Genomic DNA, 14,733 nt, shown 5'->3' with positions numbered 1-14,733 from the left:
AACAACCTGTGCTTCCCATATGGTGGCCATCACTGGGTTCTATGGGACAATACTTTTCATGTATTTGTGTGTGTATGTGTAAATAATGAACAAATAAATTGTTTATCCATACAGATCTAAGAGACTCAATTGTGTCTGGTGGGTTTGTGTTTCCGAGATTTGGAAAAGACTGGATGAAAAGCAATTAAGTATTGAATCATTTAAAGTTTTGCCAATCAAAATAAAGATTTTAAGTGATACACTTAAAAATCTAGCATGTAACAGAGAAGGTGACTTCTGTGTCTTTCCATTTTTCCCATTAAAGACAAACACAACAAAATAAATGGCTTCTGGAAATCTCACACAAGTGACTGAATTCATTCTGATGGGAGTCTCTGACCGTCCAGAGCTGCAGATTCCCCTATTCCTGCTCTTCTTGGTCATCTACTGGCTCACTGTGACAGGGAATCTGGGCATCATCACCCTCACCAGTGCTGATTCTCGGCTTCAGACCCCTATGTACTTCTTCCTCCGACATCTGGCTGTCATCAATCTTGGCAACTCTACTGTCATTGCCCCTAAAATGCTGGTCAACTTTTTAGTAAGTAAGAAAACCACCTCATACTATGAATGTGCCACACAACTGGGAGGATTTCTGGTTTTCATTGTAGCAGAGATTTTCATGCTGGCGGTGATGGCCTATGACCGCTATGTGGCCATTTGCAACCCCCTGCTCTACATGGTGGTGGTATCTCGGCGGATCTGCCTTCTGCTGGTGTCCCTCACCTACTTCTATGGCTTTTGTACAGCTATTGTGGTGACACCATGTGTGTTCTCTGTGTCTTACTGCTCATCCAACATAATCAACCATTTTTACTGTGACAATGTCCCTTTGTTAGCACTGTCCTGCTCTGATACCTACATTCCAGAAACAGTGGTGTTCATCTTTTCAGGGACAAATTTGTTTTTCTCCATGATCATAGTTCTGATATCCTACTTCAACATTGTCCTTGCCATTTTGAGAATACGTTCTTCTGAGGGTCGACAAAAAGCCTTTTCCACCTGTGCTTCCCACATGGTGGCCGTCACTGTGTTCTATGGGACGCTCCTTTTCATGTATTTGCAACCAAGGACCAACCACTCATTGAACACTGACAAAATGGCTTCAGTTTTCTACACGCTAGTGATACCAATGTTAAACCCTGTAATTTATAGTCTAAGGAACAAAGATGTAAAAGATGTTTTGAAGGGATTCCTACATGGTCCATGCAAATAGTTCAAACCAATGTAAATTTAGAACTATGACTAACTTACTTGTTTTTGTTTCCTCCAAAAAAACACTGCTCTTTAAACAACTTGCAGTACATGATTAGAAACTCCATTTATCTCAGTAAGAAAATTTTAAATTGTCCTCATCCCATCTTTAATAACCCAAACAGGAAAAAAAGTATGCATGTAATAGATATTAATTATAAATGAAGGGAATTTTAAATTAAATGTGAAATTCTAAAGAGGTCTTATAATTTCTACATAAGTAAGAGATAGGCTGATTGTAGGGGATAGAGGTCGGTGACAATAATTTCTTGGAAAAGAGACAAATCTGAGATTACCCTCTTTGCCAGAGAAACCTTTACACAACTACTAAAGATAATATTTTATTTTTGCAGAATTTTCTTCATCAAGTTCTCAATTTTTTAGGAACCATTTTATCTTGTTTTTAATAATAAATGTATGTCACAGAAAAACTACATTTTTAGCAAAAGATATCGACTAACCAAAAAGTATTTAGTACACATGGAAAAGAACATATGAAAAAATAGACTAAAATAAGTCAACATAAGCATATTCTTCTTTTACTCCTCTCACTTGGTATGTGTACAAAAAAACAAAACTCTGTCATTCATCCAAAAAATGTATAACTAATTTTTCTACCTCATGTAAAAGTTATTATATTGCTAAGAGCCAAGTATATGATGCATGGCATTTTTGGTCGAAAGGTGACGCCAGCTAGCCATTGAGATGATATGATTATGTTAAGATTTGCATTCATATGGATATTGGACTCCTGCTGTTCACCTAGGCCAGCTACTGGACTCCTGGAGAGTTCCCATTGGTTGGGGAAGTACAGTAGGAGGGAGTTCCGGGGGAGGAGCTCTCTCTGCGGTCCAGGAGGAGGCCGCGTGGGTGGAAAAAATTGGCGGCAGTTTCAAAAAATAAACTTTGTTCCTGCTTGAGTGGCTCATGATTTTGTGCCCAGCCAGACTGAGGCATTATATTATCTTTTTTATGAAGCCATAACATTTAATATTATTTCTTTTAGTATTTTCTTTTAGTGTAATATGGAGTGAAATAAAACTATGCCCTCCCTCATAAAAGACATTGTTGTATATTTATGCAAGTGTCACATATTCCCAAGAGCCTTCCTGATCAAAAAAAAAAAAAAAATAGTTGCCAGGTGGAAAATCTTTGTACATGTAAAATGCTATCAATATATAATAAGTGAAGGAGAAAGATCTAGAAACATGAGGTAAATGCATTAACTGGAAAGAAATTGCATTTATGATATTTTTATGAAAATCAGAAATAAACCAAATCTAGGAACTCTGGGACTCTGATCAATGAATTATCATCTGAATCTAATCTTAAAGTTGCAGAAGAAATGAAAAAAAAAATTCACACACTAATAGCTATTTCTAGTCTCAAGTGACACCATTAGAATTAGCTAGATCTTTTTAGCTGTAAACACTTTTATTTATTTTTGTGTTTTGGGGAGACAGAAGTCTGCTCCTTCAGAAAGCTCAAAGGGATTGTTTACAAGGTTTTTCATCTTCTTGAGGTTTCCCCTTGGTCTGTGCTCCACTTCCAGCCAGCAATTACATCGCTGTTTCTATGGCCATGTATCCTCTGATCCTCATGGTCTTTCTCTTGTGATTATGATTGAGCCAAAAAGGTGATTCATGAGACCCTGCCAATCTCCCAATCTTTAGTGCAATCACATCATCAAATTTCTTTTTCTATTCAAGGTAACATATTCACAGGTTCTGGGAATCAAGACATGGAATTTTTTGATGGGAGTATTATTCTCTACACAATGTCTCATTTGGCATATTTTATGAAACTGGACAACCTAAAATTTGGTAGTAATCTCATCAACTAATGTTCAATATTGTACCTCACAAGTGTTACATACTATGTACACTTTCTATATTGTTTGTTTGTTTATTTATTTATTTATTTATTTATTTATTTATTTATTTTTGCCCAAAATCATTACACGGAGCCTTGCTTAAATAACAGATAAACAAAAAATAATTTAATTCAAAGGTTTTGAATGAATGCAAAATCTTAGGCACATGCTCACATATTTTTCATACTCTCATTCAGTTGTGATGAATCCAACTCCATCAACCCAAGCAGATATACCTGCCAATCACAAATATTTAATGAAGCAAGATACGAAAGTAGTTGGTTACCTCTGATCTCCTATCCATCAAGGGGAGATTATACCATTAATTCCCCTGATCTTTTAGGTTGTGCCTGGTGCCCAGGAGGTTCCATAGCATATCCTGTGTGAGTGCTAAAAGTAAACATTGTTTTGAGGGGTCTAGAGGAGATAGGAGATGTAAGATATAGTCATGAAGTGAAGCATTGTCTGTGCGTACTCAGGAAATTTAGGGAGTACTTGACAAGGAATTCATAGAGGTCCTTCACACTATATCTGTAGGAAATCAATAGCTCTCACCCAACACCATAATAAAGGAATGCCCTGTACAAGAAAGCATTACAAGTGTATCAATCTCAGGTGGGGCAAACATCAAAGTCCCTCAGGAACTTAATTTTAACACAAGCCATCAAGTGTCTACAAATTCAGAAAAGTAGTGAATTCCCTTTTACAAATTTAAACCCAAATATTGACTAGAGGACCACATTATTTTTTAAGGAATCCATTTTGTTTTGAAGGACTATAAACATATATCTCAATACTTTCTTTAAGTCCAAGACTTTCTAGGTTTAATGTATTTTCCACTACATTAAAAACCCCCAAAATGTGATTTTAATTGACCTTTTTTCTTGCAGTTCAAAAAAGTTGAGGAATTTTAATGTCTCCAGTGAAGATTTTTCTTGCCTTTTAAGTTTGATTTGATAAACTGATGCTATTTCCCAGAAATCTTTATGCTTTCCCTCATGTAGTCTACAATGTGGTAAGCCATACCAGTCCTGAAATAATTCATAGGGAGGTATTTCTGGGCAATGTAATAGGTAAAGGTGTTTTGGATCTGAACCTAAATGCACAGATAATAAAACTAAATCTGACAAATGGGACTACATCAAACTAAAAAAGCTCTGTAGAACAAAGGAAGCAATATACAGAGCAATAAAACAACCTATAGGATAGGAGAAATGTTTTCAAGGTATTTCTCTGCAAGGGTTAATGTTCTGGATATATAAGAAACTCAACCAATAAAGAGCAGAAACATGAATAACCCAATGAAAAAAAGTTGGCCAAAGATCTGCATAGATAATTCTCAGCAGAAGACACACAAATGGCTAATAGATATATAGAAAGATGTTCAATGCCATTAATTATTAGAAAAATCAAAATAAAAAACACAATGAGATATAACCTCATCTTAGTGAGAATGGTTATTATCAAAAGGACAAACATAATTATCAACTGCTGGTGGACCTGTGGAGAAAGACCGTTCCCATATACTGCTGATGGTAATGCAAATTAGTTGAGCCTTTGTGGAGGACAGTGTGGAGACTCCTCACAAAATCAAAAAGAAACTCTCATGGGATCCAGAAATCCTACTACCTGTTATATACACAGGAGAAGAGAAACCCACATATTGAAAAGACACCTGTACCCTGCTGTTTACTAGAGCAGCAATCACAATAATCAGGATATGGAATCTACTGAAATGCCCATCAACAATTGAAGTGATAGAGAAAATGTAGTTACAATGAGTAAATTCTATTCAGCCATAACAAAGCTTGGCATCCTATGACTGGTGGCAGTATAGTCAGTCCTGGGACATCAAGTTAAATGAAAGAAGCAAGGCACCAAAATTAAACACTGCATGCTATCACTCATAAGAGAAGTCTAAAAATTTTGATTTCACAGAGATTGCTTGTTAGGAGTGGTGACTGAATCATGATCCTTGAGCTGTTTGGCTACAGGAACGATGCTGCTTCTGGGAACTTTCAGTGCCATGGTACCAATAAGACTGCCCAGTTGCTAAGGTGATGCCCAGCTTAAAATGAGGTTCCCTGCCTTCCATGGAATTATAAGTTCTTGACCTTAAGTTCAGATGCCAGCTTGAGAAAATTATGGGTGCAGGCTGATAATTATAATTGGGCTGCACAGAATTTTCTCCTTCACTCCAAGCGCTTTGTAGAAACTTTCCCACAATAAGTCATTTTAATGATAAACCTTTATAATAAACATGCTGAGCTGGCTTTTGTTCACTATTGCCTGCCAGGGTTTGTGAGCCACCCGACCCCAGCTTTTTCTCTCTTTGTGGTTCTGTTTATCTTTTCTTCATCCCCTCATTGCCCCTCATCAGGTTACCTGAATTAACAGCCATTCAAGTTGTGGGAGCTGTTGCCCCTACAGGGACTGGACACAGGGGAACTTCTTCAAGTTGTCAGATGGGTGGGATGCTCCTGAGGATGTGCATCAGGTAAAAAAGGTGAGGAGCAAGTTTATAGCTTGGTGTAAAACATGGGAAAGCTTGGATCCAAAGAAAGGGATGTTTCTATGTTGTTTTGCTTAAGACTATGTTTAAATCACAAAGGGCACAGTTGTTGCAGTTTTTAGAATTTGTCACCAAAACTTGTCTCTGGTTCCCTGAAGAGGGAACAGTAAATGTGGAGATCTGAGAGAGAGACTTAGTAAACAGCTGTATACTAAGTATGCATCTGAGGTCCTGACAAAATTCCTGGGGCTACTTTCACTTTGTGGTCATTAGTAGGAAATTGTCTCGATCCAAACCTCATGAAGGCACAAAAAAATTGACATCTGACATGATTTCTGGACTTAAGAACACTGTTAAAACTGTAAACAGTTAACAAGAAGTTCTCTGCTGAAAGCACCTCATCCTCCCCACCAGAGCCCTTGCCTCTTGAGAGTAAACAGGAATTGGAGGGAAAATGGGAAAAATTGGAATTACAAGTACCCAGGTCAGCAATGTTGTCACTGTTACAACAGGTTCCCCGGGGGGGGGGGGGGGGGGGGGCATAAACTGCAGTAGCACATCTGAAGAAAATAATTTTATTTATTTATTTATTTATTTATTTATTTATTTATTTATTTATTTATTTTTGGTACTAGGATTGAACTCAAAGGCTCTCAACACTCAACCACTGAACCACATCTCCAGCCTTCTTTTTCATTTTATTTAGAGACAGGGACTCACTGAGTTGTTTAGTGCCTTGCTTTTGCTGAGGCTGACTTTGAATTTGTGATCCTCCAGTCCTAGCCTCCCAAGCTGCTGGTATTAAATACTTTTAAAGAAGAAAAAGAATAGTTAAAGCCCTCTTTGCTTTTTAGTTTTTGTTAGATATCTATCTCTCCTAGGCTTGCATTTAAAATGTAAATTGCAAAGTCCTACAAAGCCTACAAGATTTACAGAGAATTGGTTAAGTCAATAGGACAAAAGATCACATTTAAATCTGAGCTGCTTCTGGCCTGGCTGACTATTTTCTTTTGCTCTGTTTTATTAACAGGCTCTTCCTGAATGTTATAGCACTGGGAAGAAATGCAGAAAGATACCAAATGTGTAAGATATGCTGGTGTTGGGGATAAATCTGACTGTCATCAGGACAAATGGCCAACTGAAACATTTATTTTCAGTGTCTGTCATGGCTGTAAGATTTATTACCTGACATTTCAACTGTAGTCCTACTCTATATTTAAGACATCATATAAAAGTCTGATAGGCTCTACTTTAATTTTTAACAAGCAAAATCTAATAGAGGCTTTAAAGAACATCTGTACTTGCCTCCTACCTGTGGAACTCCACTTATTACAAATTCTTTGTTTCTTATCTGTTTTTTTTTTTTTTTTGTGTGTGTGTATATGCACATCTGTGTATTGTATTGTTGTGTCTACAAATGTGTTTGTGTATGTATGTACATGGTACCAAAAACTGGAATGTAGATAAATGAGCGATCATAGTTTAAAACTTAAAAAATGGACCCAAATAATTTATAATTCCTGGGACATAAAAAAGAAGTTCAGTTTAAATTGGGTAAACAGATGAAAATAAAGATGTCTGTATTTAAAATTACTAACTCACAAGTTTTTCTAGGTGGTCAAAAAATTAATAAAATGTTGGTCTCTGTAAAATTTTTTAAATGTAATATTCATTGTTTTAAGAATTTTCTTCAACTGGAAGAACATGGTTAATAGTGTTAATTACATTTGTTTGATATCTTGGCTTTTACAGTTAAAACCGAGTAAATCAGATTTATCATAAATGGGATTAAACATATGTATTTGTTAAAGGAAACATCTGATTAATTTCCAAAGTTAAAATGCTAAATGTCAACTACTACATTTAAAATCAAGGACACTCAGCTGAGATATATTTAAACATGATACACATTTTCATAAATTGATAAATGGGTGAAAGGTTGACTGTTTTTTTTTCCCTCTGTCTTCACTAAAAACAGAGTTACTGGGAGATAAGATTCTGTCAGGTGAGATTTATATACAAAGAGTGTTAAAGGTTTTAGTTGGGTTTCAATTAAAGTACTATTAAAATAAAAGTAATTCATCTTGTTAAAGTGGAGTAATTTGTCTGTATTCAAAATTTTCATAATGGTTGTTCAATATATACATTTTTATAGAGGTCATTAACTAGCAAATAGATATAAGTTTTAAGTATGGGAATGTATTTTAATATAGAAAGTAAAAGGAAATGTCTCTAAATAAAAATGCCTTTTGCCTTGTAAAATGTTATAAAATGTGTAAATAAGTTGCAAACAATTTGTGGAAGATAAATTTCAAAGTTTGCATGTACATAAATTGGTTATGTATATTTAACATAATCAACTAAAGTTATTTAAGCCTTTTTCCTCTTTTAAAAAGAAAGTTCCTAATATCAGAGAAAACATTCACCATTTGTTTTTTGGGAATTGGCTAACTTCACTTAGCATTATATTCCCATACCTCATCCATTTACCTGCAAATGCCATGATTTTATTCTCTTTTATTGCTGAGTAATATTCCATTGTGTATATGGGTAAAAAAGATGGTGGAATAAGATGGATATAACTCCCTAAGTACATAAATGAAGACACAAATGGTGTGAATATATTTTATATACAACCAAAGATATGAAAAATTTTGCTCTATATGTGTAATATGAATAGTAATGCATTTTGCTGTCATATATAACAAATTAAAAATTTAAACAAAAAGATCCTAATGTATGAGGCTGAAGAACTGGCATGGAACATGCTTACAGAAATGCATGAAACAGCTCTTTTCATAGGATCTGTTACAATTCAAGAGGCTAATTAGGCTGCCTAAATAAAGAGCTGAGAAGAAAGGAAAACTGACTTTTTCCCCAGACACAAATCAAATATTAATGTACGGACATAAACCAAAGTTTAATACTCCATGGGTTAAAATAACAAGGATTTCTTAAAATATTAATCTGATATAATCCACCAAGATAATTTCTTGTGTCTCCTAAGTTTTATTATTTACAGAAACTAGTCTTAGGGGAATTGGGGTGTGCAAATTCAGGTTAAAGAACAACTGTTATTTTAGAGTATTACACTATATTGCTAAGTCAATTTTTTTTTTCTATAAGAGCTAAACTTGACTCATACAAGTACATCAGTGTGATTGTGGTGCTGTTACAGTTTTTTTTTTCTTTTACATTCTAAAAGTATTCATATATAGGTTGTGGGCATAACTATAGTCTTCTTCCTTTCCCCACTCCCACTTTATGAATACTGTTCTTATTCTCAAAAGTTTATTTTTACAGAAGGGTAAAAATAATTAAGATAATATTACACTATTTAATGTCATATATTAAATATCTCAAAATAGTTAGAAGAGAGAGATTTGAATGTCACTATCAAAAAAAGGGGGAGGATGAAAGTTTAAGGTGATGGATATGCAAATTACCCTGAGTTGATCATGATAATGTATACTTGAGTCAAAACATCACATTATGGAAACACCACATGGTACCTGATTCCTGTATATTATATGTTAACCAAAATAAGTAAACAGGTTTTAAAGTCATACCTATTATCTGTACTTTCCAAAGGACTATTACACAAATCACCTTCATAGGCAAAAAAAAGAACCCTTTCAACAGGATCATTAAGAATAGGAATATAGTATGGAAAAAATTATAGCTACTGATGAAAAGAGGCAAAATAAGATTTTTTATCTTAGCATCTGACCTCCATATTCTTGGTGTGACTGAACAAAATCCCCACTACCCATCTTATACCTTCTTCCAGCTTAAATAATTATAAAGACTCCTTTAATATTTTCTCTTCTCTGTTCTCTTTCTTTTCTCTCTACATCTCAATTCTTCCACACTTGTATTGTACAAAGATATTGCATTATGAATATCAAGGTCATTTCACAAGTTATTTCTCCACATATTAACTTTCATGACACATTACAGTCCAGCATTGGTGCTAACACTCTAATTTCTCCTCTTCCTCACTGCCACTCCTCCTTCTCCTCCTGCTCCTCTTCCTCCCCCTTTTCTTCTTCTTCCTCCTCTTCTTACCCTCCTCCTCCTCCTCCTCCTCCTCCTCTTCCTCCCCCTCCTCCTCCTTATTTTATTGGTACCATGGATTGAACTCAAAGGGGTTTAACCATAGACCCACATCCCCATACCTATTCTCCACTTTTTATTTTGACACAGATTCTTGCTAAGTTGCTTAGGGCCTCACTAAGTTACTGAGGCTGGCTTTGAACTGGAGATCCTCCTGCCTCAGCCTCCAGAGCCCCTGAGATTGTAATCTCAGTTATGCACCTCCACAACCTGCTGTTGAATATAATTCTTAAAATATTTTAAAAACAACAACCCATTGTTTGATTTGGAGTAGTTTTGTTGGAGTGGTAGTTGTGATATAGAAAAAATTTTCCTTCATCTCAATATGTAGATGGATTTGGGTTAACTATGGAAATTTCAAAATATATTCTTAAAAGGAAATTCTAGCAAGAAGAGGCATTTGAGGTATAGTGTTTTAAATAGGTCACTGATTATTAAAAATAAGTTATACCATATTTCTTAAAGATAGAGTATATACTGAATGATAAGGTTATTAATGTTTGTACAATCATAAAAACATTTGATTCAAGGTATGGACTCACAAGTTTGTATTGTGTTAAGTAAAATGCTTTTCAGGTTGTAGAAGTAAAAATCTTTCATATTAAGATGTTAATGCTGGGTTCAGTGGTGCACACCTGGAATCCTAGCATATTGGGAGGCTGAGGCAGAAGGATTGCAAGTTCAAATCCAGCCTCAGAAACTTAGCAAAGCTCTTAGTGAGATCGTGTCTTTAAAAAGAAAGAAAGAAAGAAAGAAAGAAAGAAAGAAAGAAAGAAAGAAAGAAAGAAAGAAAGAAAGAAAGAAAGAAAGAAAGAAAAGAAAGAAAGAAAGGACAAAAGAAAAGAGCTAATGTGGTTCAGTGTTTGTGCACACCTGGGTTCAATCTTTAGTACCCCCTCCTCAAACCAACAAACAAAATGATGCATTTTGATGACCAAGAAATCATTATTGCAGTTAGGAAGCCAATCTTTGATTGAGTGACATCTTTTCTGTTGTGATCACTTTTCTAATGGTTTCCTGCCTGTCCTATGGCTATTCCATGTTTATTTTTTTTTTTTTTGTATGTTTTTTGGCAACAGGGATTAAACCACAGAGTCACATCTCCAGCTCTTTTTATTTTCCTTTATTTGTTTATTTACATGTTTATTTTATTTTGAGACAGTGTCTCACTAAGTTGCCTAGGGTCTTGCTTATTCGTGGAGGCTGGCTTTGAACTTGCCATCCTCTTGCTTCAGTCTCCAGAGTTTTGCTGGGATTACAGGTGTGCACCAATACCCCAGGACTGTTTAACGTTTTTTTCCCTAGAGATTTTTTAACAGTAGAAAAGTAAAGTACAAGCTCTGTAACAGAAAGTCATTGAGGAAGCTACTGGGCATAAGACAGAGTGATGAAAAGAATTGCCTAGTGCATGCTGGGCACCATAGTGCATGCCTGTATTCCCAACAGCTTGGGAGCTGAGATAAGAGGATCTAGGGTTCAAAGCCAGCCTCAGTACCAGTGAGGCACTAAGGAAATCAGTGAAACCCTGTCTCTAAATAAAATACAAAAAGCGCTGGCTCAGTGATTGAGTGCCCCTGAGTTCAATTCCCTATGACCCCTCTCCCTGCAAAAAAACCTGCCTACTGCCTATATTATGTTGGGAGGCACCTGATATAGGCAGGAATTCATTCTTGTGCCAACACTAACAACGAGGAGAATGCAAAATAATCTAGCAACGTACCCATGAAGAAAAGAGAAAAAGGTTTTGTGATCACTCATCCCACCTCCTTCATTGAATGTATGTCAATTTTTTTGTATCATTTCCACAACTATTTTATCAGCATTATCAAAGTTTTCCATCTTGTCTGTCATTTAAAGTTTGTAAAATGAAAGTTCATGTAGATTTACTAGCAAAGTAATCAATAAGTGCTCTCTTTTATACATTGCATCTGACGTAGAAGGATTACACTGCCATTTGAAGACTTGGTTTACATTTGTTTGCTTTGACTAGGTCTATTTCTGATCACTAATATTGTTTTCTAAATGTATAAGAGAAGTAAGACTATCCTTTGATTTTTTTCTACTATTGCTAACCCATGTAGACATGTGATTTTTCTTAACAAATACTATAAATTCTAAATTTTACTTTAAAAGTTAAACAGCTAATATAGAAACATCTGTGTGATTATGATGCTAAACATTACTGGACTCTTTGTATTTTAGATGTGTTTATGTTCTTCAAGTATGCAAGGCTTTTAGAATGTAAAGGTTAAGAGAAAACTTTATCAAGTTGGTGTTCTCCAAACAAAACTTATCTGTAGCAGTAGTCTCCTTCAGATTTATATATAAATAACAAACTTGGCTGGTATTTGTATTATTCAATGTTTTGTAACTGGATAATGGTAACCTGCCATTAAGAAATTATATGCAAAATTTTGTATTATCCTTTTTTACTGGGATGAGAAGTTAAATGTATTTTTGGAATGTAATAAGAGAGATTGGTTTATTCAAATGTTGACAATGTGGAATGTGAAAACATTTTGCCACTTTTCCCAAAAAGGAAGTCACAAACTCTCTCAGCCTTTGTGTTTGATCCATATTTCAGGAGTAATGTTATATTATGTTAACTGATATTCAGAAATATTCAGGTAACAATGTATGAGAATTTTGTACAATGATACTTAAAAAAAAGCAAAGATCAGTTTCAGAAATAAAACACTTAAAGTTTTGCCAAGAGTTAAGGCTCTGCCTCTCATTTTTCTCCATTCTACAATGGCTCCAAAGTATGCTAGAATTAAGCTTATTGAACGTGTTTATGTTCAAAAGATAGATTTTTTTTTTATTGTTGCTGCTGTTGTAAGAATTGCTATGATCTCAAACAGGGTATATAATAAAAACTTTAAGAAAGTCTTCCTTCTTATCACTTTATAGACACTGAAATATGAAAATTTTATTCATAAATAAATCAATAAAAAGTTATTTTTTTGCCTCTGTTATAATATCTGGATTTTTTATGAACCTGAACTTTGCTTATTTGTATATTAAATCTAGTCCAGTATTCATATTACTTAATAAAATAAGGTATCAAAGCAATTAAAGTAATTTTAGTTTTATCAAGTTTTATCTGATCTGATTTCATATTCTAATCACTGACCATCATGTGTCAGCAATATATATATTCATAATTTGGAATTTGGGAGTACAAAATTCTCGTACATTGATGATAGGATGTATATTAATGTAATCTTAAAATAAACCCATCCTTATCCAAATTAATTAAATTTGTTTCTCCTGAATGAAGTACACACTCAAGGAGGTATATCACAGAGATGTCCATTCATGGACCAGTGTGAAGACACACACATGTTGGTAATTTTGATAACATGTGGAGATATCAGGAATTATTGACAAACTAAACTCCTTTAGTATAAAAAATGTGTATATAAAATAGGAGTAGACAGATTATAGTAATTAGACTCAATAGAATTCATTAAATTCTGATGTCATGTATATTAAAATGAATATATTTCAAAACATAATTTAGTGAAACCTGAGGGATCAAAAAGAAATAAAAAACACATGTATGTGCACATTAAATGTACATTATTTTTACTTTATAAAAATATTCTAGTTCTTAGGGACACATAGCAACACTTGAGGAAAAGGTAAATATGTGGAAAAGGAGACTTAAAGTGGGGATAGGAAGTGAGGAGTGATATGGAATTAAGGTCTCATTATCTCTTATTTACTAAAGTTTAAAAAGTTGAGTTACACACATAATATGAACATGTTTTGAGTTTTTTAGAATTGCTATAGGAGATGGTCAAAAGTTACCGGTCCACAGACAAATAACTGGTGTAAGCCATTCTGGAAAATGTCAAATGGTGACATTATGGATGAAAAAATCATGCATCCAATAGATGCTATAATTAAAACAGATATATGAGTGGTGGAGATGAAATTAATAACAAAGAAAAGCAGCTGAATAATGTAAAAGAATTCTCCAATAGGGAAATCACTGGTACTCTGGATAATTAACCAATACCCAAGTGGCATTGAGGCCATTCCCACATGCTTTGGGAATAACCATGAAATTTTGTTCAAGCCCCAAGAAACAACCTTTTTTTTTAAAAAAAAAAAAAAAAAAAGATACTTATCAGTTTTTCTGACTGCAGTTAAGTTAGTAGTCATACAGGAGAACAAGAACCCACTTCTCATTTTAGGTGTGTAGTTGGAACTGGTCATCATGATTACCAGATTAGTTCTAGGGATTGACACTGTTCTTCAATTTAAACTACACTCAAAATTCTACTCAGCAATGCCAGACTTAGTATATTTTGTCGTAGTCACTAATCTACATCCCAAGCTTATGTTTTCTGGAAGAATGAGGTGGTTTTAAATACTATTGTTGTGTTTTTTGAAGGTGGTAAGGAACCCTGATTCTCTTTGTTAGTATTTCTATGCTATACTCTTCTAATCAATGAATATATTGAGAAAGAATATAGGGTGTTGATGTTGAGTGTAAGTGCCTCAAATAAAAATAGCTTTCTGATAGGACTTCCAGTTATGCAGTAAATTAATGCTATTGTTTTCTCTTTCTATCATGCACCAGTAGAGTTGCACATGTGCCATAGTTAAATGTGGTCTGCTTTCATTAACACCATGTAAGACTGGATTGGACACAGTATGAATTCCCACAAGAGCAGCTTCTGAAGAAAAGATGTAAGTATATGATGTTTATTTCATAAGTGATTCCAGAAAGCATAAATGGTGGAATGGAGAATATATGAATAGGGTTAAAGCTAATGACACGTTTAGCAAAGAATGTTGTACAGCCATAAAAAACTGAGGTTCACACATATAAGATGATTTGAGAGGTTCTGCTGAACTTTCCATGGAGTAGTGCCAAGGAAGGACACAGGAGCTTGGACATTTACTCATTGATTCCTAGAAGACCCTT

General features: G+C 34.6%; 1 protein-coding gene across 1 annotated transcript; it reads left to right on the top strand.

The window, feature by feature from the left end:
* Positions 1 to 322: 322 nt before the first annotated feature.
* Positions 323 to 9,343, top strand: LOC114081144 (olfactory receptor 8J3-like). Its single transcript, XM_071616934.1, has 2 exons — positions 323 to 1,219; positions 9,296 to 9,343. The coding sequence occupies exons 1-2, from the start codon at positions 323 to 325 to the stop codon at positions 9,341 to 9,343; spliced, it is 945 nt and encodes a 314-aa protein (XP_071473035.1).
* The last annotated feature ends 5,390 nt before the right edge of the window (positions 9,344 to 14,733 follow it).

This window comes from Marmota flaviventris, chromosome 9 (assembly GCF_047511675.1).
Source record: "Marmota flaviventris isolate mMarFla1 chromosome 9, mMarFla1.hap1, whole genome shotgun sequence".
NCBI classification, from domain to species: Eukaryota; Metazoa; Chordata; class Mammalia; order Rodentia; family Sciuridae; genus Marmota; species Marmota flaviventris.
Note: the sequence above shows the minus strand (reverse complement) of the source record. Positions and strands in the feature narration are given on the sequence as shown.